This window comes from Pocillopora damicornis, chromosome 2 (genome assembly GCF_964200805.1).
Source record: "Pocillopora damicornis chromosome 2, jaPocDami1.2, whole genome shotgun sequence".
Taxonomy (NCBI): Eukaryota; Metazoa; Cnidaria; class Anthozoa; order Scleractinia; family Pocilloporidae; genus Pocillopora; species Pocillopora damicornis.
The window spans coordinates 889,806-915,701 of NC_142671.1; the positions used below are offsets into that span (position 1 = coordinate 889,806).

At 38.7% G+C, this 25,896-nt stretch overlaps 2 protein-coding genes and 1 long non-coding RNA gene across 3 annotated transcripts in view; 1 reads left to right on the plus strand and 2 right to left on the minus strand.

Moving 5' to 3' along the window:
* Window positions 1-12,638, plus strand: part of LOC113667439 (dymeclin) — a 16,441-nt gene extending 3,803 nt beyond the window's left edge. The window contains exons 6-17 of the mRNA XM_027183259.2: window positions 351-476; window positions 1,476-1,579; window positions 2,102-2,275; window positions 2,482-2,569; window positions 3,149-3,251; window positions 3,919-4,044; window positions 4,455-4,568; window positions 5,085-5,179; window positions 7,137-7,245; window positions 8,855-9,037; window positions 9,625-9,741; window positions 10,126-12,638. Of these exons, the coding sequence (XP_027039060.2) occupies window positions 351-476; window positions 1,476-1,579; window positions 2,102-2,275; window positions 2,482-2,569; window positions 3,149-3,251; window positions 3,919-4,044; window positions 4,455-4,568; window positions 5,085-5,179; window positions 7,137-7,245; window positions 8,855-9,037; window positions 9,625-9,741; window positions 10,126-10,284 (1,498 nt within the window). The 3' untranslated portion in view covers window positions 10,285-12,638. The remainder of the gene's footprint in view (window positions 1-350; window positions 477-1,475; window positions 1,580-2,101; window positions 2,276-2,481; window positions 2,570-3,148; window positions 3,252-3,918; window positions 4,045-4,454; window positions 4,569-5,084; window positions 5,180-7,136; window positions 7,246-8,854; window positions 9,038-9,624; window positions 9,742-10,125) is intronic.
* On the minus strand, window positions 1,100-8,626 carry LOC113667442 (uncharacterized). The gene is made up of 4 exons (XR_003445891.2): window positions 8,510-8,626; window positions 7,846-7,971; window positions 2,677-2,832; window positions 1,100-2,201 (listed from the first exon to the last, which is right to left on the minus strand). It is a non-coding gene; the product is annotated as an uncharacterized LOC113667442 (long non-coding RNA).
* A 6,539-nt stretch (window positions 12,639-19,177) lies between the features above and the next one.
* On the minus strand, window positions 19,178-21,311 carry LOC113667440 (SMAD family member 6). The gene is made up of 4 exons (XM_027183260.2): window positions 20,763-21,311; window positions 20,525-20,590; window positions 20,336-20,419; window positions 19,178-20,104 (listed from the first exon to the last, which is right to left on the minus strand). The coding sequence occupies exons 1-4, from the start codon at window positions 21,157-21,159 to the stop codon at window positions 19,521-19,523; spliced, it is 1,131 nt and encodes a 376-aa protein (XP_027039061.2). The 5' UTR covers window positions 21,160-21,311; the 3' UTR covers window positions 19,178-19,520.
* Window positions 21,312-25,896: the final 4,585 nt, after the last annotated feature.

A 25,896-nucleotide genomic window follows, 5' to 3' on the forward strand; every position in this document is an offset into this window, starting at 1 on the left:
TTTTTACCTGATATTGTCAGCACAGAGGTTTAGATACGTATAAAGTAATTATTTGGTTATTGTTAAGCAATTCTTCTTTGCTATATGTAATGCAAAGGTTTCAGGATTACATGAAGTAAAATGATTTGTGATTGTTGACAAACTTCTGCTAATACAATGTATATCTATTAATGGATAAATGAACTTATGGAATCATCTTGCTTAGATATTCTCAATATTCTCTAGCTTTTCTTTTCTTGCTTATTATTTTTCCTGATACATAAGCTAAATGATACCTGTACTAGCATACAGTTCAATTGACTTTTACTGGGACCAGAGGTTGATTTTTTTCCCTTTGTTTGTTTCAACAGTGAAGTGACGTATCCCATTCATGTTGAAGCTATAAACACTCTGTTGGTCATGTTATCAGTTCAGATGTTTGACTCTGGTGCATCTCACAGTAGTATCTTCTATCAGGTTATCATGAAGGGAAAATGGTAAGAAAAACATAATAAGTATTTCTTATTATACAGGGCATGAAATTAACTTTTTTTTCTGATAGCCACTTGGCTCCTAAATTCTTCAAAGTGGTAGCCAATTCAAAAAAAGTTGGTTGCCATTTTCAAAGACAAACAAAATCTTTCTTTACACTGTCAGCGTTCTAGATAGACCCTCTAAAATTAAGTTAGGGAAAAGATCTTTAACGTGCTACAAAGTGGACACTAGGATGGATGATATACAACTTTCAGGCTCATCTAAATCCAAGATGGCATCTAGTTATCGATCGAGATGCATGTGCTATGTTTTGGAAACAAACTTAACGAGGAAGTTTGCCGCGGATTTGTCTTTGCAAATTTATTTAATTCACTATATCTCTTGGTAAGGTTATGATGAAACGTTGTAGTCGCCAATTTGGCGACTAACTTTAAGGAATTGGTCGCCAAAGTGAAAAATTTAGTTGCATTGGCGCCTGTATTAGGCGCAATTTCATGCCCTGTTATAGTGATTGTTTGGATATCAAAATTTAGCTTGTTTTTGTTTCTTAATAGGAAACTGTATGTCAATGTCCGTCAGAGTACTTATATCTATATGCTTTGACAAAGGGCTAACAATCAATAAGTCACTTTTAAAACTCTTTACGGTGGCCAATTTATGTTATCAACTTAGTTGATAATACTGAATTACCCTACTTATATGTATATTTGGTTCTGATATAAAACTACTCACATAACTCATAGAAATTATATAGTTTTCAATCAGATGCCTAATCAGCAATTATGCTCTTTGTTCATTATATAACACTATATATAACTCTACTACTTGTGCTATCCGTCATTCAATTTTCTTGTCTAGTAAGTGGTTGTGAATAAAATTAGTTACTCCAGACATACATGTTGTATTTTTGGCATTCCACTACAAAAATTTTGCTACATATATTTACTTTACAGTTACGTTAGGCATCCATGACTGCATGTGATATTTTCTATTACATATAGCAATTCAAGTGCAAATGACCTTGTCAGAGTTCTTTTAAAGAACTTCATCAAAAGTGAGAAAACGCCAGCAGAGCTTACAAGAGTTACCAATGGAGGCTGGTTTTGTAAGTATTTGTCGGCTGTCCAGGAATTTTCCTTGATCTTTATAGAACAAGGACAGTATACTGAGGGTTGATGGCACTTTACAGTGTACAAGTGAATATTAGGAGGAAATTAAAAAGTAAAGATTGTATTTCACAAATACTGAAGAGGTACTAGTGGTATATAGAATTGCTCTTTCAAATTACCCACATGTTTAAGCTTGGTTATTGGACAATTTTTTTTTATTGTTTGATCAAAGACTACTTTATATTTGTTTATTCACCTCGTCATGGAAGCCTGAGGATGATGAAAAGTCAGGTTGGGGGAGGGGGAAGGTGGAACCTGCAATGGACAGGAATCCTATGTAGGGAGGGCCTCAGAATAGCAACACACCTTGATATTTAACTGGGATGAGTTCTTGAAGGATGGGCAACATGCCTTGTATTCAGATTATACTGACCACCCTGTTATTGCATTAAAACTGCCATTAACATGACAGTGGTAGAATTAATGGCATCTCTCATTTTCTTTTTCACTTTTTTTAGCTGGTGTATGGTCATGGTTTGGCTCTCAAGGCACAAGTGAAGGTGACTCCTCCCTTATGGCAAATCAGAGCTTATTGTTGCTGCTTGTTCTTGTTAATCACTGCATGCAGGACAAGAAAAAAATAAATCCTTACAGACATGCACTGTTTTACTTCACAAATAGGAAACTCAAAGGTATTTGAAATTTTTTAATCTTCCTACATGTACTTACAATAGCCAGATTGCTCTTAAAATGGAATTTTTCTGTAACTGTTCTTGTATATTGGTTTTTATTTTGCAATCAGAAAGATTTTTTTACACAAATGCATACAATCTCTGAAGATTGTACTATAAGATGTTTGGATGCCTCCTTTCACATATTCAATGCTATTTTTATATAGAAAACATGATGGACCAAGACAATTTGGATAAAGAGGGTGATCCTCCCTTTACGCTCCACATTGGAATGCTGTTCTCAGCAATCTGCAGGTTGGCATTAGTGTTTTGTTTATCTGGTGGGAGGTCTAGGTTTGGGTAAAAAACTGTGTCTAAGTCTTGCATTTTTTCACTTAGGATTAACCTAGAACAATAAATACCTTCATTTTGTTTTCTTGACTTTGGTTTCCTTTTTCCACTTTGCTCCAAATGGCACAGAAAAACAATGTCAGACTCTGGCCTGTGTTGTCAAAGCTGGCCTGTTATTAGGGCATGATTAGCCGATCAGATGAAGACTCTGTCTTGCTGAGATGTTTCTGCAAAAAAAAATATTATTAAGTACTGGTAACACCTTTGATGTACTCAATCTGGCAGTTCTATTATAAGATGTGAAAACTTGTTTAAGGACCTTATTACAGAGAAGACTGTAAAGAATAATACTTGACTGTTTTGCTACTTGTGTACTTATATGTAATGTAGGTGCACTGAATGATTGTTGCAGTCATTCAGTTATTGTGTTAGATAATGATCATGGCTGTAACAAGGCCTTTTCTGAATTATATTCAACTATGGTCATTCATTATGTCTGAGACTTAAAGGTAATTGTTGATGGATGTTGTTGGTTACCAACAGAGATCTACATAAAGATCAAACAACACTTCTGTTGTATTTATTACTGCATCGCAATTCCAGTGTGGCATCTTTTATCCTGTCGAGGACAGATATTGATAACTTGGTAAGGGCTATATTTTTGTATTTGTGAGCAAGTCCCAATTTTATTTGCAAATGTCACACCCTTGTAAAACTCTCTTGAAGAAGTATACTCAAAGTACCTACTACCAAAAGTCGAACTCAGAACAAATTCGTATCCATGGTGCCTTATACTAGTGGGGCACGTTCATTTTTTTATAGTACGAAGCTACAAAGAGCATTGTTCCTTCTCTTGCATAGTTAAGTCCATTTTAGGTTTTCCCCCCCCCCCCCCTCCCTGAGAAGTAATTTGTACCCATATATGCTTCTTGGTGGAGAGGCACAGCCAAAGTCAAGTGTTTTGTCCAACAACGCAGTGAAACGACAGTGGTTATTGATAACTCTTGCCATAAGCGGCTGCCGATGTTGTAATAGACGGCTGTGCCCGGAAAGGGGTCGAAAGGCAAGACCTAAACACAAAACCCTGTTTACATGCTAAACAGAAGGTAGTCAGTATGAGGTTTAATAGGCAGCAATCCACTTCATGACCTGCTTGAGGCTCGAACGTGGACTTAGTGATCCTACTTCTAAAGCAAAACCCATCAGGCCACTGAATACAGTACATATGCAATAATGAATGTGAACTTGATATATAAAATGCCTTTAACTTTTCAGCTGCTGGTCTTTTTATTTGTTTCTTTCTGTCTTTCCAGGTGATGCCGATTCTAAAATTACTTTATAATGCTGATAATCACAATGCACATCATATTTATATGTCCCTCATTATCCTGTTAATTCTGAGCCAGGACGAAAACTTCAACAAGTCAGTTCATGAGCTGGTAAGATTTGCACTTTGAGATATTTTTTTCTTCTTACACAGGGATTTTGTAAACTTCGAGTCATTCCTGAGTATTCTAACTTCAGCCTTAAACGAACAGTATTGCGATGTTTGGTGCAATTTTAGGAGAAGGAAACTGTTAGTTTAAATGGAACAGATATACTGAAAATAATTGTTTGCTCGGAAAGACGAACATCTCAAAATCAAGATTAAGCGACAAAGATGTATAATTTATTTGGCGTAAACGGCTTTGTGTCGCCAAACTGTGTTTAGGGCTGAGGATGTATGATGATGATTGTTCCGTCTTTATGTGTAAGGTTTATCTTCAAAATTTTCACTTTAATTATTTATTAATTGGCTGCCGCTTGACCAGCAAGTACTAGATGTTTTATATTCTGGGTTTTCTTGCAGGTAATTCCCACAATACCGTGGTATACAGAACGAGTTATTACAAATATTACCCTGGGAGGTCTACTAGTGTTAGTTGTGCTCAGAACGATACAATATAACATGACCAAAATGAGGGTGAGTATTAACTGTAGATATCATCATCATCGTGAGGCAATTTGACAATCAAGAAATAACCAAAATTCTTGTTTGACAATTGTACAAATACACAATACATTCCTATGAATTAAGCAAAGATAAACTTTTTTTTTTTAATGTGAAAACTTATGTACTGATCCTAGGTTCCAGGAAAACTACTTAACTATCATCTTAAATGAACGGTTGGAGCTCCGTTAAACCGTCATTTTTATTAAGAAGTACTTTTAATTAGTTTCTGCAATTTTTCTCAAGTAAAGTTATGATTCTCGCAGTTGAGCGACCATTTAAGTAATTGCAGAAAACCCATGGCTCCCAGATACTAACTGGGCGCTACTAACAACTGCGCTACGAGGCCACACGTTGGAACTGGGGCAATTTAAAGTTAGAGGGTTTTTCTTTCCCAAATTTTTGTTATATAATCGCAGTTCACTTGTGAGAATCAATTCATCGGGCACTGATATATTTGCAAACTAAAACAGTTTATATTTACTCCAGGACAAATATCTGCATACTAACTGCCTGGCTACACTAGCCAATATGTCGTCACAGTTCCACGCGCTTCACCCATATGTTACACAAAGAATTGTCAGGTAATGGTTTTTATACCCACATTTATAGAGTAATTTTTAAAATAAAGGGTTGATAAAAAAATTTAAAAAACCCCCTCCAGAAGTAGTGTTAGTAAACTGGACGCAATAAAGAAGCGCAGAACGAAAAAGTGAGGACCTTTCCCGCTTTGAACAACCATCGCGCGCTGTTCAATGCACGTTCAAAACAGACTAAAGTCATCCTGGGTTACTTCAGTTTTATTTCGGTACGCTTTGTGACTGTTCCAAAAAAAATACTCGCTTAGACTTAACCAAACAGTTGTTGTTCAGGTTCCTTTCTGTTCAACTTCAACCAGTATCCTCGGGTTTGCTCTTAGTTCTCTCTGGTTCCTTTCAGTATTTTCGTTCCCCTCATCAGCAGTTGTGCTCACACAGCCGGTGAACGACGGTCTGCCGCCACCTTTAAAACCTCGTTGTGTTGTCTGTTGAACATGCAAGCCAGCTGTCGTGATTGGGTTTCGCCTGAAACCACGGCCGCCCATTACACCATCGGCGGATGCTGATGGGAAATGGTACTGAAACCCCTGCTTTTACAAAACTCCGTCGTAAAGCCTCTCTCCCAACAAACATGAAAAATATTCGAAATTCCAATTCGACTTGAAAACAATGAACGGAAGATCCACCTCGTGGAATGTCCACCGTTACTGCCCATCGTTATTATTATTATTATTATTATTGTTATTTTTACTTATTTCGATAGATCGCAACAATGACATTTTTGTCAGAGCATGTCGTCTGTAAAACGTCGTACCGCTTAGACAGCTCCTTAGACGGTGCATTTAAGGTCGTGAATACAAATAGTCACAAACCGCAATTATAAGGCGTGTTTTACATGTAATACTAAAATGAGACTTTAACTTTCATCACCTATCATGTGGCCATTTTTTTTTAGCAATGCTGCTGATTGAACGACAGGTTGTAACACAGTAAGCTCCTTCCACATGTCTGACACAATCGAAATGATTTATAGCAGAGTTTGACCTTTTTTAGGCTGTAAGGATCTTAATTTGAATTATATCGTCCCAAGCGATTTTTAGCGACCTACTAAGCCGCTAATTACGAAAGTAAAGTTCCTAACGTGCGACTGTGCAGCATGATAATTTTACTTCAGTAGGCCCGGTTTTGCAGATTAAAATAATTTTCGTTTACCGCTGGAGCACGCCTTTTGTGGTTTAAGATGAATGAAATTCTGCTGAGAGCTAGTTCTTTTGATTTTGCATTTAGAGGCAGAACATTAACAAGAAGAGAAAAGCAATATTTTAAATATTCTTCCTTGTCATTTTATACCGAAAAAGACTGCATAGTAGAGTGAGTCCGATTGCGAATCGACACTTGATATGCATACGAAGTTTTCTGTTGATTGAAGGTAGTTAACTTTAGCGGGATTCTTTCATCTACAAGAGCATAAAATGTGGATCATTAAAAGGAGAAAACCAGCCCCCAAATTTTTTTTTCGACATTCTAAAGAATTAGCCGAAATTTGTTCAAAGGTTTTCATTCAGAATCTGTGTTGATCATCAATCCCCAACCCTAAACATCACGTTCTTTCTCTCTTTTCCTCTTCTTTGATATTTAAGTAGCCTCGCACTTGAATGTATCGTATCGGATGCTCCAATTTGACAAGGGTTTTTTTTACGGCGCAAGAAACAAAGCGAAATGTGTGACGGAGCTGCTCAAATTGTGCTTGAATGTTCTTAGATCAATCCCGATGGATATTTACGCTCTTGGTTTCTTCACTGTCATTTGGGCGATCACCTCATCAGTTGTGATTTCATACTCCTCTTCCTTTCATGGGGGTAACCTTGACTTTGGAGAGTTTCGGATCCAAAAGGCTTTCCAAAGTGGTCGCCTTTTAACAAGAGAGCTATCAACGAATTTAATAGGGTTCCTTCTGATCTGTCTCTGTTAATCATTTGATTTTGTGTTTTTTCAACGCTAGTTTGTACGCTCTACTGTCAAAGAAGCACGCTAAGGTGACAGAGCTGCTGAAACAAGCTGAAAGTGGCAACCAACAGCAAAATGCAAACGAAGCTCACAACAGCGACCACGTGAGTATCTCGGATTTTTGTCTTGTAGATAAATGTTAAATGTCGGTGGTTCTAATCGCTGATGTTCGACACACTGCACACTAAAGACTTTAAATACTCTGATCGAAGCGATCGGCAAAATCCGCCATTTGATACTCCACCGCGAATTATGGGTGATTTTCAATGATTGCCGTGATCGGTGTAAAGACAGAAACTCCGGCTGTGTAGGACGGAATAACAATTTTTTTTTAATCAACCTCGCCCTACTGCTTAACTCTCTCAGTAATAAAACGGGCTACAGAAAACGAGGAAGCCAAGCTTGGACTTCAGTGTTATATTCGTTTGCACGACGGCGATGAACACAAAATGTTAAGTTAGTCTCACTTATATTGGAAACTTAGATAAGATTTTCAAATATCGCATTCTCTTTATATGATTGTGCTTTACTTTGTTCGTTTGTTTGTGTTCTATTTTGCTTGATTTTTTTTTTTTTCGGAAGAAGTGTTCCGCAGTACTGAAAATAGCCCGCGCAACTGGAGGGAGTTTTGGAGTAAAAGCCATATGGCCCTAAGGCCATAATAAAATTAAATAAACCGCAGAGAGAATAAGAGAAAAACTTACTTATCCACACGTATGACACCAACATTTATCTCACACTTCCTGCTGCGCCGGCTTCATCAGAAACGTGCAAATATTCTCTTCTAGAAAATATTTGCGGGAAAAAGGAGACAGGTTATCACCCAAAGCCTGTGAGATGGAAAGCAGATTAAGATTTATGACCCTCCTACTGCGTTTGGCAGCTCAATCAAGATATCTTAGACGCAAAAATTAAATCAATTACATTTAGCTACGAAATAGACGGTCTTTCTTAAGTGCGTGGGGTACTTGTGTCTGTCTTCTACTAATTAATAAGTTTCTGGTTTTTTTAAATGAAAAAAAAAGACTGGCCCTTAACCTGTATCTGTAGAACCAAACAGAATTCTTCATAAAAAATGAAACACATTTGGTTTTACTTAAAGGGTTAACTGTTTGACTTAGAAGTGGGGTGTCGGGGATTCTAACGAGCGGCCTACTGCTACGAGAAAAACAAATTCAAGAACAATTCAGTGACAAAGTTCAGAGAAATTTTCAGTTGATCGTCGAAGGTAGTCTCCATTGCCTTGGTTTGCATTACTTCACTTCAAGATTGGCCTTGAAAAATCTCGTCAGATTTACAACAAGACAGCATTAACTAATACCATTTGTGACTGGTTTAGTCGCGTCTTAAAGCAAGGGTTTCATTAACCTTTTTCATAATTGTCTGCGGAAAGGCGGCTTTGCCCGGAAAAGGCTCCTTCCCTCTGGGGATGTCTTGGGGCAGGCTAAACAGAAGACACTAAGAGGTCTTGTACACGGCGGTCCACTGGTCACTGGTTTTTATTGGCACGCCTGTGAAAGATCTTTCACATTTATTTGCTCTGAGTAGTCGTCGGTTCCTTTGTTTTGATTAGCGTTTGTGACTACTTCGGTATTGTTTTTTTTACGACATTTGTTGTTACGCACTTTGTGGTATATACAGTAACAGTAACAACTGTACTCCTCTCGCCTTCCCGAACCTCTCTTATGATTTGTGTCCAATTTCCTTCCCCAGCTGGCAGACCTTGCAATTCTTGAAGAAGTGATCCGTATGGTGTTGGAAATCATCAATTCGTGTGTTACCAACACACTTCATCATAATCCAAACCTGGTGTACACCTTACTCCACAGAAGAGAACTATTCGCTCAGTTTAGGACGCACCCAACCTTCCAAGATATTATACAGAATATAGACACGGTGAGTGAATCCTTTATGTAACCCTCTAACTGTGAGCAGGTGAGATGCGAGTGATACATAACTTCTCCTCGTTATATCAGTACCAACAGGTGAATAGATACAATGTCAAATTCTCCCAATGAATTCTCCATAGATTTTGTAACAATCTGAAGGGAGAATTATTCATCACATCTTAGGAGTTTAGCAGTTTCAAGAAAGCGTAGAATTTTTTAGAGATGGTACAATATGCACCGAAATGGAATCTTCAAATTTAAACTTTAATTTCAATTGGTAGTTTCGATTCCTTCGACGTGTGTGTCAGATTTTGAACTGTGGTTGGAGACCACAATCAGCTACCACACCCTGTAGTGAGAACTGTAAAACAGTTTAGGCGTGACTCTTTGTTTTATCTATTGAGAAGGAAATCGTGTAGCCTACAAACAGCTTTATTTTTCTCTCTGTTGAGTTATTTTGGGCACAATGACCTCCTATATGGCGGTTGTTGCTAATCACTTAAAAGGGTTATCTTTTAATGGTGAATGCGCAACAGTGGACAGTGATTCTTATCGATTGTTCAAAATGAGATGACTAATGCGTATTTTTTTTAGGTGTTGGCCTTCTTCAGTGCCCGCCTGGAGCAGCACCCAGAGCAGACGCTGTCTGTTGGAGTGGTGCTCGATGTCATTAAACAAGGAACACTTCAGTGGCCTAGAGATAGACTCAAGGTAACGAGAGTACTTATGATGATGTACGTGTGACGTACACTTTCATTCCAACAACATTCTTTTTCCGTGCTAGCTTTGCATTCAGACAAGCCCAGAGAGCACCTTTTGTAAGAACCCCTGCACCTCACTACCACAAGTTTGGATCTATTGAGACTGATCTCCTTTCTTTAAGATGATAACGTTGATAACGGTTGTTACCCTATCGTCCTTACTGAGACAGTAATCATTATTCTGCTAAACTTACTGATGCCGCTCCTGCACTTTCAAGGCTGTCATTGAGGCACTAAAAAAGCTGTCATTTCTCTTTTTAAACAAAATGCAGCGTCATTGGTGAAGTAGTAATTGGTTTTTAAATTTTTTTTTTCAAACTCCTGCTTTCTGAAGAAATTTCCTGAGCTTAAGTTCAAATACGTGGAGGAAGAACAACCAGAGGAGTTTTTCATCCCATATGTCTGGTCCTTAGTTTACAAATCATCGACACTTTACTGGAACCCAGATCACATTCAACTCTTCCATCCTGAGTCTGACGAGTCTGGATCGTAGAGAGCAACTCCAAATATGGTGCGGCGGGAACGTATCCGGGATGTTGCAGGATGTATCAAAGGTTTCGATAGACAGTGGACTTGTGCAGTAGAGATGTAACATTAGAAGCATCCTATTTTTATCCAATAATGCAGCTTTGTCCCACTGATGTCGTAAAATATTTTGACACGTTCGTTCTTGAGCATCATTTTCAAGGGTCCAAATCTAGTTGGCCCTGTTGATTTTTGAAAACGGGGAAAATATGTTAGTGCACAAAAAATTGTAACTTTTATGCCACCTTTGATCCCAAACGTATCCTCTTAATGAGTGTTTTGAAAGCGTACGTGCTCGTTGAGCGCAAATCGATGGTGAACCAACAATTGACTACACACATTGATGAGATTAGAGTGTCTAATCAATATTTTGTTTACGTCTCGCGACCGTGGAGCTCAGGAAATTTGGTTATGCTCTGTGTCTGTGGATCCATTGTAAATTAAGTACAGAAACTTATTTTCCATTCGGCATAGAGATAGGAGTGTTTAGATAGTGAGTTACGAACTTATAGGCGTTTTCCTCAAGCTTGCTCGTGTTTGTTTGATGTGGTCGTGCAGATTTCGGTTAAAGCGTCAAGTTACAGCAGTAACGCCCTCATGCGAATTGCGACAGTGTGAAACGAAAACAGAAACTGGAATAATCTGAGAAGTATGTTGAAATCCTCTAGTTAGCAGACGAAAGCTTGCGCCGAATTTCACTTAACCTCGGAAGGTTTCTGAGCGTTTCAATATCTCAAACATCCTAGTTATCCTATTAAGGATGTATGCTCTAAAGTAGAGATGGGGAAAAAATTGAGTTATAATCGAATTAGGAACGTAAATGAAGCTAGGAATGATACAAGGAAGTCAATTCACACCGAGATTAACTGCAAATCCTCAGAAATTACAAGATTAAAGGGAATTAAAGATGTATTAGTCTGGGAAATATTGCAGACAAATCTCTTATATATCCAATTCATGGAATATTTCAGTGGAAATTTTGTTTACTTGAAAAGCCAAGTGGGATCGCTTAAGAGATATTTAAGGCCAATGTCGTGGTCCCTGCCTGTTATCTCATCACCCCTTTTGTGTTTATATATTTTTCCGAACTGAAATTTTAATTCGCAGTTTCCATCGTGGTAAAAGTTGCTTTGCACAGCGTAAGAGGTAGATTAAATATTTGGACTTAGCTCTTCAAAGTGGCTGCAAAGGCGGCATTTTGTACAACTATGTAATTTAGACATACGCATATTTTCTTTGGAATGAGAGAGGTTTCTTTTAGAGGTCGATATGTCAGTCCTTTTGTTATTCGAGTAGATAAGTTATTGTAACAAGAAATACTCTTCGCGTTTGGTGAAAGCCTTGTAAGATTTCTTACAGCCCAACAGACAGCTGAGAACAATTAACGAGCAAATATGATAATTTTAACAATCTAATCATTTAAGGGGGTATGATCCGACACAGGTTGTTTGGATCCTAATTTATATATCAACAGTTATAGATAAATTTTCATAGCACAGTTTCATATGCAGATGGGAAATATAATACGATATATTTAACATAGTTTAATAATGATATAAACTAAATTAAATCTGGGAATACTAAATATGTATATCAGCCGTTATAAGGGAATTTAAAGAAATTGGTGTCAGTATTTGTTTAACTTCCTTGGTCTTGATCAAGAAACATTGTTTGAAGAAGAATGCTTCAAAATTTTAGGATTAGATTTGGAGAGGTTGTTTTGCAGTCGTATGCTTTTCTCCAAATATTTACGATGTTTTTTTGTAACATTTTATAACAGTTTTGGAAAGTGCTGTGCTTGACAATGCTTTTTCACTCCGCTTGACAATTTTAATACGCATTTTAGTATATCGACATTTCTTCACCGCGGTGTTTGTTCGTTTGTAAGGCGATGGTGCATTGACAAGCGATAGTCAATTGAGTGTCGAAAGTAATCCCAGACTGCATTGGTGGCTCGTGTTTTCTGCTCTTCAACCCTAAGCTATTTTTTGTATTTTAATTTAAATTTTGATTGGTTAAGCTGATGTTTTTCTTTTGTTCTGACGGGCTGAATTTACTACTTTGTTTGTGGTTTCGTGACACTCGACTGAATAGCCCTCTCAGCTAGAAAATGCGGCATTGCGGTTGTTCAGAACCTTTTATTAGGCTTACTTCGCGAAGTAAAGTCAGATTTGTTAAGTTTAACTGTTCTCAAATCATCTTAACCTCGTAATATATTTTGTTCCACATCGCTCTTAAAGGTGCGTGCACAATTATCAGTGAAACAGCACTTTGATATGTATTTCTTTATATGCTATATACCATTAAACGTTAAAAATATAATGGGGTTTCTGTTGTTGTTTTAGCCAGCTGTATTTTAATTAATTAAGCTTATACTTTTTACAATCACATAGCTGAGAAATATCTATTTAGTTGTCTGCATTCTGTTTTACCGAGCCAGCCAAAATTAAGAAAATTCCAATGATATATTTCTTTCAGAGTGAACAGTGTTGATTAGTGAAAGGGTTCAGTTCTACCTGAGTGCGGCGGTATTACAGCGATTTTTGTGCCAGCCGTGGTTCATTAACGTCAGGAATTCTCAGCACCCCCGCTGACATCTCAATTTTATGGGTTCGTTGTTCAGTTTAAGGACTCGGTTTTGACTTTATGCTTTATGCCGGCAAACTGGCACGATAAAGTGATTGAAACGTGAAACAAACTGCATTTTTTCACGAATCCGACAGGGACGTTCTTTGAGCTCGCAGTAATTATAGACTAATCGCAAGAAATCCTGGATATAAATAAACTAATCCACAGCTGAGCTATTTACTCCGTTAAAACAGATGTTTACCTAAGTGTAATCAATTTTCTTCTTATACTACGCGCGGTGGGAATTTGGTTTGACTGCAGCCTGTCCATTTTTGCAATCATGGTTTATACTAAGTTGCTAATTCATGATTTAGTATTAGCTTTGTATTTATTGTATGATCTTATGAAATGGGGGGAACAGTAAAGTCATTTGCCGACCAATCTCGTGGTTGAGATCGTGATCAATTTACAGGAGTTTTCATTTTGCAAGACTTTTTCATTTTGATATATTATTTCGAGACGGGATCGAAAAGATACTTTCATTGATGGCCTTCGTACGCCTATCTACGAGACAGCAAGGGAATTTTAAACTCTATGCTTGCTTTTTTCCTCTGAATTCTCTCCTTTTTATTGCCGCCAAGCACTCAAGCTCTCCCACGAACCTTAACTGCCCCAAGGTCGATGCAGCTGTTTCGAATAACTTCCTAAACGTTTGTCGATTATAGTTTGTATAAGCTCTCTAGATTTCGTCACGTTATTGGATCAACTCATGTTTCCAAGTTCCACTTGATTCTTATTTTCAAATGAAAGACCGCCTAGTTTGAAGGGCCCATAGGAAATGGCCGGCCTTTTTTAAAACTGCTGTTCTCAATTTAAGTTTTACTGTTGGAAAATAGTTCAGAGACTTCAGTGTGTTTTTGCACTCTCTGAAATTACACATATTCATTGTATGTCACTGAGAGTCCCCCACGGGAAATGTTTTATTGTTTCTTGGTCTCGAGGGAGGCTCTTTGAAGTGTTTCGAGTTGAATCGACCGGCATATTCACAGACTATTTCCTGTATTATATCCAGCTAAGAGTATTGAAGTGTCCAGCCCGTTTATATTGACTGCGCATGATCCTATTAAGCTCACCAGCTTTCTTAATAGGTGGGTAGCAACAAGAGATCAGTTAATGAGTTTAAAATGGAAGGTGTGCCAGAAGAAGACATTCTGGACAAAAAAATTCATTGAATTGTTACAATGCATGTATGTACTTTCAGTTTGAAAGCACTGGCAAGAACTGACAAGTTTGACAAATCAGTCACATTTTTGTCCCCATCCCCTCTGCTCTCTGAATAAAATGTTCCAATTTTTTAAATGTACTACATTTAACTTTGTGCAGCTGCAAATACGGATAAACGATAAAGCCGTGCTCTGCACTAATTAATTTCAAAACGGAAAGATGTGTCGTCAGCGCTGGGGCTGGAGAATAGTGTCTTCGATCAACGATTCGAATGAACACGAAAGAAATTTTGACAATCAAACCTTCGTCGAAGCTTCTGAGTTCTGGCCCCCAATGTTCCTTAAAGGCAACCGCACCTCTTCATAGAGCTACACTGTTAAAGACTGCTTTTGGGTTTTACCGTTCTATCATGATGAATAAGTCCGAAATGTTACCGGCAAGAGCTGATTTTTTCATCGCCGATTTTTGAATGAAACATCATGTTATTAAATGAAAAATATAATCCTTAATCTTGGCGCTCAGATTGTTTCCAACACAAAAATTTTTTATGGCGATATGTTGCAGCTATAGCAGCCAAAACTTAAAATGTCGTGTCTGAAATCGTCCCTTGTAACATTCCGTACCCAACTGTTGCCTAAACTAAGTTGCACTAAGGTCAATTGTTTCTGTGACAAGGATCGGAGATTGGATTGTGAAACCATTCTCTCAGCAATCACCGAAGCCAGATGTATTCTTGCGTGCACGCTGATCCCATGGCGCTTAAGACCTTCTGCCTATGTTTTTGTTTTACGTAACTAGTGAAAGCCATCAATCACTGATCTGTCTGATCAATATGCGCCTCTAGACTGAAATATCTCTCAGACAGAAAATGGCGAGATGTAAGAGAAAATGTAAGCATGAGCAACAATTTTCCGTTTACAGAACGGAATGATAGTTGAAGACAGGCATGAAGTGACATAATTAAACAGATATTTAAACTATTGATGGTACTGACGCAACTGCCTTTCATTAGCGGGCCGTGATCCACACAAAATTCCAGGTTTGTTATACGTGGACAGCGTTAGTAATATTCAGACACTCTCAGGCAGCACTTAAGCTTTCAACTTCCAACTTTCAACTTCCTTGCACAATGATAATATCTGACAATCGATATCAATAACTTTATGAATTCAATTCAAATTGGCCAACGGGATTAACGCAACATCGTGCAGTACTTCAGCGAAATCCTAAGTTCAGAATTTCCGCCCTTAAATAAAAATGTCTCATAACTTGACCCTTTTGCGCAATATTTTTCAGATGTCCGTCATAAGTATTATAATCTGCCGTCAAACATGAGCGGTACCTGTCCTCAGAGAGCCATCTTTCGTGATAATCCTTTCGCAAACCGGAGACAACTAACATTCCGAGACGAGTAATAAAGACTGACCCTCGGCCGATCTAACATCATTAGAGAGATATTGACAAGGATCCTTTTTTTACAGTTTCTTTTCAACAAGTGTCATAATTTTTTTAAGGCTGACAAGGTCAGCGTGAGCGCAAAAAGTTCCTACGGAAAAAATATCACAAACATGTCTCGAGCACGGCCGATTTTGATTGAATAAAACAGTTGACTAGTAAGGGACTCCAGGACAGACACGCCCATTCATACGCATTAAGTGCGAAAGCCGTTTTCTGTACACGGTGACATATTGGTCAGCTCATGCCAGGATACGAAATTGTTTTCGTGTTATGTATCAGCGCAAGCTTTACTGGGACACTTCTACTTGTTGATCAACGACTGTTGAAATTCGCCGCAATGAAAGGAAAGAAAAATAACGGGGTAGGCGATATTTTTCGAATCCTTGGCCTTTAAGGATTATGCTTTGTTGATTGTTTGTTGTCGTTGAATAAACAGTTGGACTCCTTTTTTTTTTTTTTAAACTATCGACAACAATACGGTCTTCTTCTCGCCGGAATATTTCTTTCACACGGCCGAGAGGACCAAATTTGTTTAAACAGTTACCTGCAAAACTGGTGCTCGCCTTGTTTTTAAGACGTTTCTAATATCATTATGCCTTGAAAACAGCGCAAAGAAACATCTCCTAGCCCTCTAACGGTCATGCAATTAAGTACGACGGGAAACCATACAATTTGTTGGGATTATTCGGCCTTAATCTAAAGTTTCTTTTAAAAGTACCGATGGGGCAATTATATTTTTAAATGCAATTACCAAACAGCGTCGATGCTATTCTTGATAGCATGTAATCATGCACTGCAGGTGTCGTATAGTTAGAGATGCTATGAAAGAGAATAGAAGAATAAAGAAGAATATTAAAAATGGCTGTAAACTTCAATAAGACGAGCGGCACCTCCGTTAGCGTAGATTATGGCAAACTAGGAGTTTTTGTAAGTTTAATGATTTAGCGGCGACACTTTCGAGGATACAGATCCGTTGCGGATGTGGCAAGAATGACGGGCCTTTTATTTTCTTCTTTTCTTTCAGTCGTATTTTAATTTCGAAAATTATGTACAAAAAATAATTTTGAGAGAGACATTGTTCACTGGTTGGTGGAGTAGAGAAAACTTGTCATATGGTGTAGGGTCATACGCTACGCTAATAGCAGCAGTTTTTGCCAGTGCAGTTAATGGTCCTCTATGTTAAAATACCCAGACAGTAGTTAGGTTGCGTTGGAATAAATACAAACTAATCGCTGTCGGATCATGTCAAAAAAACACGGTATCGAAATCTAGTCTCTCTTAGCGCTCCCTCCTTTTGTTCATGCCAAGTATAAGTTGTTTCTCAAACTGAAAGGTTTTCCAGGGGTAACCTAAAATTGTCACCCTTTATTTCGGTTTTTTTGTTTGTTTCATTCCGTTTTGTTTCGAGGCGTGCTTACAGGCATGTGGCAAATTGTCAAGATTTTTTTTTTGAATGACTAGACTCAGCTGTTCGTAATTTGAATAAGAATAGACCAGGTATTGTAAGCACCCTGAGACTGACCCTATGCTGAAATTGAAGTCTGAATTTTTTTAACTCTTCAGTCTGTTAAAACCTTTGAAACTGAAAAAAAAATTAAAATTAGCCGAAAACTCTACCTGTTCTAACAATTAACTTTTTTGTCTATGTTCTGAGTGAAACGTCCCCCACTGAGTTCAAAACGCGATTGCGGGGCGCCTACAGAACAATTTCAATGCTATCTTTGAAAGGAAAAAAAACTTCAGCTCTCTCTGTTCAGCGCGTGTGTAACCGATGTGTTCCAAATTTGACCGTAAACATGGATCCCGACACACTTGAAAGCTTCCATTGTCTGTACAATGAGAGACACAGGAAGACGGCAGTTAGACCCCTCTGATGTTCCATTCAATGAAAACGTTTATTATTTCGTCTCGAAAACGGTTTCACAGGATTATATCTTATGGTCAAATTTCCTTGTGCGGTGAAACCAACATTTCAGCTTTCTCGAAGGTATTTCATTATCAACACGCAACATTTTTTCCAAATTTGTACATTATGTAATGTCTGGGGCGTATTTAAATTATCCTAAGTGACTTCCGTTCAAATTTATTTGTCGTATATTACAACCAAAACATGAAATTTAACATTGGATTTTTCTTAATCATGCCTTTGATCAGATAATTCTATGAGAAATTTCGCCGAAGGTGTTCCTTAGCCTCGGGTTTGTTTTGAGACAAAGTTTATCAAACGTTCTCGCTGCTTACTTTTTTCATCACACTAGGTGATTAAATTATTGCTTTTTTGAGACACTTTCTCACCACCATGCAGTTTCTGAATGAATTCATTGAGCTTTGGATTAAAGGAGCGAATAATTCTCTGAAATCAAGCCTTAAGAAATTAAAACTCAACCAAAAGAAAGCTTCGAGACACTCTTAATTACATATAACAGTTTTTTTTAGTCAGGTTTATTTGGTACGTCAAGAAGCAGATGGTCTTGAGGACAGTTCAGTTCCGTTTTGGAGGCCAGAGTTGAAAAGCTACGTGTGAAGTCTTTAAAATGTTGTCGAATAAAATTTTTCACACCGAAGAATCAACCCCGTTGCTTTCCTGAGAAGCAAACAACAGCTGCCCAGTCTTCCTTTCTCTTTCAATATCTACATCATGGATCTAATTTTGTGATGTCTGAAAATTATTCTCCCACAACGCCGCCCATGTCTAAGGAAAGCCACCTTGAAAACCTCATTTGCATGCAATCCCGACATCACCTAACAACAGATCACAAAAACTGAGAAATTGTTTTAAGTGTCGATAGAAAGTGCGTGCAAACATCGGCGTTATATTCGTATTTTCATGCATACAATCGGGGGTTGCAGACATATCAATGTGCAAAACAATTCCACATTAGCATATTACGCGCTCTGAGCTGTTACAATTCTGTTGCCCGATGAGTGATCTTTCGAAATTTCAGTCTGTGCGCCGACTTTGGATCATATATCTGACATGAAAGCGGCGCACATTCTGAAGAAGAGAGCGCAAAACACGTGCATGCTTTCTTGTGCTCCATTAGCCAAAGAGAGCTCAATATCACGCCAAAAGATTAGCGAGGTTTATGGAGCGCGAATAACTCGGATAGTGCAGAAAATATTAGATTTGTTCATTGCCCCGAGGCGACGAGACATCACATTGGTCGCGCGCGTGCCTGCTTCAAGTCTTTCACCATAAATAGGTTTTACTCAGTCAACATCGAATGAATTATCACGCGTAATGTATACAAAGTGGTTTCGGCCCGATAACTATGAATATATAGCTTAGTTGTGTCAAAAGATAGTACTAAACATTAATCTTTATGATAAGCTACCTGTCTGAAAGATTTTCAGCGCTTCATTTAACCCATAAACAGGTTTTAAGAACAGCATATTGCATTCGTAGCAAAGAATTACAGAGTAATACCGAAACAAGGCTATTCTTAAGACAAATGAAACGGAAGGTCTATTCGAATGTCTGGTCAACCGCATGCGACGGATTAGGGTTGAATGACATCAGAGCAATTTCAGGGCGCAAAATGCACTCAACACCTACACCGAAGCTGCCGAAATACTTTCGTTTTTCAAGGAAACTTAATCACAACAAGAGCCGTGATTGAAAATATAATATATTCATTCTTAGTGTGTTTTTTCACTCGCGTAACAACATTAAACAACAATACGCTGTACAATTAGAGAATCTGTTTCTCTCCTATGGAGACATGTCTACTTCATCGCTGTCCAAATTTAGCTCGTTCACGGACTAGGTCCTTAAATTATATTTTCGGCCAGTCAATATTCTATATACAATATACATAATATACTCTATGAAGGTATCATACTCATGTTTCTATAACTCTGTGAAATGCTAGACGATCCGATCGAAAGGAAGCCGCCACATAAACAAATCGCCTTTTACATGGATCTTATCTTGGTCTCGCTCGTACACGCGTGTTACCGCGCAACCGACAGATGTACCTCGATCCAACACGGACAACATGTTACGAGTGGTTGACGGTATTCAGAAGTTGATGTAACTCCCCAACCTTTCTTAAAACTTACTCGCACTGTCTCGGGGTGATAACACCTCACTCCAGCGCTGTCCACTGCCCGGCATACTTGTGGGCTTAATTTATAATCGTACACCTTGAGCGAATATCCGGGTGGAATTTTATGCACCAGAATATTATGTCTAACTTTTCCGCCAGCCATGCTTTCGTTCGAGTAAGTCAGTGTTGGACCATTTGCAAATAGCGAACAGTCACTTCGATTATAAATCCAAACTCCATCAACTTCGCGTGTCAACTGTAGTCCATAACCGATCTGTTCTCGCACTCTTTTAGTTCGCTCAGGTACATCACTTCGCCGATCGAGTGCAGCTAAACAGAACCCACTGGGCTCGGGTAGACTTTCGAATACGTTGATAACATCAGCAGTCCCTTCAAACGACGGTCCAATTCTTTCACTTTGTTCCCAATAAGCGATCGAACACCACGGCCTAGACCAACTTTTATCCGTCGCATTGCAGTAATCTGCCCCTGCAATTGCATCCAAAAATTAAGTTAATTCGCGTTCAAACACGAGATCGCCTTGTAAAAGAGCCTAAAAAAGATGAACTCCATAAATAATTGACACTCCGATGGAGTGGGTTACTCACTCACAACTCGTGAAACAGTTTGATAGTAGAGGCTTCACATTCGATCGAAAGAAAGAGTAAATATTCGACACAACACCGCAAAGGTCACAGCAAGGTATGTAAAATTTTATACCTATATTCCGCAGAGCAGACTCCGTGTACGAGGTTTGGCTGTCCATGGGGCAAGTTGTCGATTGAGTATGGTTACTGAAAAACCCTGCAAAGTAAAAAGGAAAATCAGTGAGCGAAACCGACGGGTTGAACGTCTGGAACGGATACACGCACGAAACTCTATTAACACCGAACTTTCCAAAGCACATACCAGAAGACTCGTCGTTTTTAACCTCCATTGCTTTCGGTAGGGCTGTGTAAATCCCACTAGATGATCCTATGAAATAAAAACGAACGAAATGATCGACAACAGCGAAACGACAAAGCGAGAAAGAAAGATCTGTCTCGTATGCAAATGAGATGCTAAAAATGTTATAAAATCTGGTACACAAACAGTGCCACAAGAGTCGCTACGAACAAAATTTCGAATTTGATGGATTAAAACCTACCACTGTTCACGACTGTACTGTAGTGGAAAGGGTTGATACACACTTTCTTGTCGAAGCCATTTCGTGTCGAGCAGCATGGACTACGCTTAAGTTCCGAGGAGCTTCGAACATGCGGGAGTCGAAATACTCGGTACAAAACAACTTGCGGTTCGACAACTACGCGCTTGCCCAGTCTTTCGTGCGTTGGAAAGAAAATACAACTCGTCTGAAGGCCGCCTTTCGATTCCAGCGCCGTTTGCAGAGCTGTGAATTCGCTGTCGTTGAGTCGCTTTAAGATGGAATGAGTTATTGACTTCAGTTCGGCACTTTCCTCAGGCGAAAAATCCTTGCGGGCTGTGAGAACGAAGTAACTCTCGAGTAGGGACAGTTTGTTCACCAGTCTCAACAACTTGAACATATAAGCTGAACATTTGTTCTTGGCGATCACATCCAGCCGATCTGAAAGATTTGCGTGGCCTAAAATGCGAAAGGAAGATCTAAGTTCCTTGATCACGTCGGAAACTTACACGTCTAGACAGCATGTAAAGAGCTGGCAGATTCACATCAACTAATTCGTCTCACAACCATAGCGCACAACGGTAACACTTGCCGACGTGCAGCAAAGAGTAAAACCATTCTTATTGGCTGAAATATTGTCACGTGCATGTCTAGACGCATTGGCGCGTCTATAGTTGTCTGATGTGGTGTTACGCAAATAACAATTTCAATAAACTTTACTTGTAGATGATTGGTGGACACTTTGATCGACGGAAATCACTCTTGACTTCCCCCAAAGATCGAATTCACAATGAGCTTATTTCACTTTGTTTGTTCGAAAGATGTCTGGTTCCTTTGTAGATTGGGGGTATTTTGTGTAAACCATGTGGTGTGCTGTTAAAGAAAAATCCTGTGGGCAGCTCCAGATGTTTTGCGACTCTTTTCTTATATTCGCTTTGGATCGATGACCGTTCTCGAACTTGAAGCGACCCATTTTTATAAAGGCATTGTCAACTTTTTTAAGTCTAGAAAACCAATTCACTTCAATACCAAGTTCTAGAATGAAAATCCACTGCGGGTTTTAATTAAGGTTTCGGTTATTGCCCGCTTAAGTCACGGAGTTATTCTAAGATCTAACAAGATTAATTTAAGTTCGTTTTCCTTTAGATTTCATTATTTTCGCGATCCATATGATCAGATTTTGTATAGTAAAACCCACAACGAATTATTTTTTAGTGCCTGTTACCACTTCAATGAAAATCGAAAGCCGCTGTTCGCCGCTTTAAAAGCCGCCATCGAGCCAAATATTAGTTTTAATAATTTGTGCCAATTAACTTGTGTTTAGGTCAGGGGATTAATTTTCAACAAAGCCAACATATGCCCATATCATGGCGTTTTGTCAGCAAGAGTGGAAATTGTGTCTGAGATGGTCTGCCATGAAATTGAACATAAGTTTCCTGAGGAGACAAAATGGAAATGAAAATAGCGAATCGAAACGCTATTGAAACTCATACCATCGAGTCAAAAACTGTGGTGAAAGGTGAATGTTTGGTTCATATCCCATGCGAAGGAGGGATACATTTCCCTCACTTATTTTTTGTTCCTGCCAAAATATAAAACAATCTGATTAAGGGTGTCGCGTGAATAATGGTAGACGCATGAATATGATTTAGCATCGTTTCTAATAGTGTTATCTACATAACTGTCTATTTGAATATTTTCACTGTAAATACTCCAACACATCTCAGACACGAAAGGGTTCAATTTGTCCCTGAGGATGACAGTATCCCGCTGTGCTAAGCCCTTGAGCAAGAAATATCTATTATTGATGTATTATGTAAAAGAATGAAAAGCTAGATGCTTGAAATATATTCGTTTGTCATTGACCCACTGACCCTCCCCACCCATGTGTAAGCGGTTGTTGACAAGTGCTCACGATTTGGGGCGGGCCTTTCTTGGATTACTTTAGATCTCAGGTAATCCAAGAATGTGTTGCCTTCTTAAACCCACTCGTCTTCAGAGCCACTCATTGTCATCTTAAAGAAACGAGGATCCTGCGAACAAGTATCATAGTAGTCCGGCCTTTTGAGGTGTGCAGCCTAAACCGTTAGCTATTCGGTATAAATCTCCCCACGTCATCTGTCATCTTTAGGGGCTCTGGGTAAGCGCTGATTATCAGTGGATACAATGGCATAGTTGACACCCCCCCCCCCCCACTCCCCTGCACCTTCTAGCTCTGATTTAAAGCGCGCGTTTAACTCCTTGCTACTTGCTGTACTCTTCATTCAGAAAATCGTATCGAATACAATTTATTGACAAAGCTATAAAGAAGAATAACGATAATATGATAAAAATTGCCAACCTTTGCAACTCGGTATTAGCGGGAAAAAAAAGAAAAAAAAAGTTCATGAAAATTAATTGAATTTGACTGTACTGAAATAACAAACGGATTTGATTCAATAACCCTACACAAAGCCCTCCGAGGTATTGGGTTGCAAAATGGCACGGGACATTAAACCAAATTTTACTTTTATTTTAACTCCGAAGTCATTGCACGAATCTTTTCCCATCCTACACTCATTAGTAAGTAATTCCTGGTAAATGAAAAAAACCTTCAAACTGACCTGTCTACTCGCTGTATTGCAATTCGAACTCGAATTTCGTGTTTAATCAAACGTCGCTATTTTTCCATGTGAAGTAACAGACCGAGTTAATGATACTAATCTTAATAATAATTATAAATAATGATAAGTATGATGCTAATGGTGATACTAATCATAGTAATGATCACGAGGATGACAACAATCATCATAAATTTAATTATCAATTTAATGAGTAAATTTCATATCAAAGTTATCCTAACACTGATGTATTCGTTTCCAGTTAATCAGCGTGAGCAAATTCTTTTTGCACGAAAAGATTGATGGTTTTCTTTAATCAAAAAGTTAAGTTTTCCTTTGTTGAATTCAAACTTTCCTTCCGAGCAACAAACCTTATGCGAGAAGATTCAAGATTTTTCGCCTACCACGTACATAAGAGTAACTACAAGTTCGCAGCCGGAATCATGGATTTGGGACGGCTAACCCAGTCACTCTCATGGAGTTCTTATCAGCGGTGTTTTGAAGCTCACACCTGATAGGGAACTGAAAAGCGAGAGACTAGGAACCCAGTCTCACTCCCAGCTTACCAGCAAGCAATTTGATCTTGCTGGGTGCGCAATTTTCCCAGAAATTATGACTTGTCAATTTATTCAGAAAATTTTTAATTTCTCAAATATAAAGGAGCAGGAGCCCATCACTCAAGTAATGGGCTTCTGAAAGGGGATAATTTATACAGCAAAATTGTGCAATTAAAAAATATAGGCCGTGCTCGTTCAAGAGCTAATCATAATTTTACCTCCTTACCTTTACCTGGTCCATTGATTGAGAAACAATCCCATGTTCTCGGAATGCACGCGCGCTTATTCGCCTGTTTATGTGATTTATTTATTATGTGATTCAGTATACAAGAAGCGTAGTGCAATACTGCAGAATTGCTTTGAATCTTTGTAAATTTTTGGACAGGACAGGCGGTGAACGTAGAACAACAGAAAACATATACAGTGACTTGCAGAGTGAAGAACTTGGATCAGAAGCCACAGCACTGCATGTGGTTATGGTTCATAACTTTCATCCTTGTTGTTGCTAACGGCGCCGTCGTAGCGGCAGATCGAGGGAAAACGAGAGAGGCTTGGGTCGGGTCGCATTGCATGATCCGACCCACACCTCGCTCGGTTTTTCCACTCTTTCGCCAATAAACGCGTTAACAACGTTTACCAATTCGCTCCCTTTTATCGTCAGGCTACTTTTATCTACGATGAATTGAAAATGTGCACACGAGCGCATGTTTTCAAATTCAAGAGAAGATGATACGGAGATGCCATATCGAGTGAGGCAGAGTCCCGCAGATTTTATCATTTGGAAAAATTTTTCCTGGAGTTGGAAAAAAAAAACGCACTGTAGATTTTTAGAAGAATGTAAAATGTTCTGAGTCCATCATAACAATTTATAGTTCAGATCAACTCAATTATCTTGTACTCCTTTATATCAAGGGGTACAAACGCTCCTTTATAGAGAGGAGCGTTTTTGAAACTTCTGAATGATACAGTCCTCTTTTTCTTCCTGATTGGTACACAGGCGGCCCAAGCTCCAGCTGTGAGATGATCATCCTGCGAAGTAAGAGTCACGGCGAAATTATATCAGTTTGTATGGGAATATTTACGACCACTTTTAGGAATAAAACAAACACAGTCAAATTCTCACTAAATATACCTCACCTTACTTCCACATTGCATCGCTTGTTATCTGACCACTTACGATGTTGAAAGGAACCCATTTAAGCAAGTTATCCATTTCTAGGTTTATTACGTACATAGGAGAAGCGCTTCTCTTATGATGACTCTTACTTCTCACAGCTGGAGCTTGGGCCGCCTGTGGTCTGGTGACAGTTCCGTTGCCGATGATAGTCAACTGATGACTAAGAGCACAACGTGAGATTAGGGACAATCATCAGTCAGATCACCGGTATTTCAAAGAGAGAAGCAATAGTCTGAACCACTGCATTATCAACAAAAACAGCAACATCAACAACTATTAAACACTTGTCGTACCACGCGCGGCTTAATCAATAAGTTCACGAAATCTCGGCTCAATAAGGTAAACCAAGAGAACGGACGTAGTTCTCGCAAATAACCTCCGGCTCGGCTAACGAAAACTCACCACGGTCACCAATACTACTCTATGACTGTGAATATATGAAAATCATATACGTGAGCTGCGGATAAAGACGTGAATATGAAAGCGATCTTCGCAATAATGTACACTACTTGAGCAGTCGGTGAAAATAAAGTCATTTGTTCATTACTTCCCGGGTTTATTTGGAACCAGTCATTTCCTCATTACTTCACGGGTTCATTTGGAACCAAAACGATGACCAGCTCCCAGTTGGCTTGTAGTTAGCTCAGTTGGTAGAGCACTGTACCGGTATCGCAAAGGTCATGGGTTCAAATCCGACACAGGTCTGGTATTTTTTTCAGGCCTTATTTTCACTACTGCTCAAATAGTGTTCATTCACTGCGAAGATCACTTTCATATTCACAATACTACTCCAAGTTCAATGG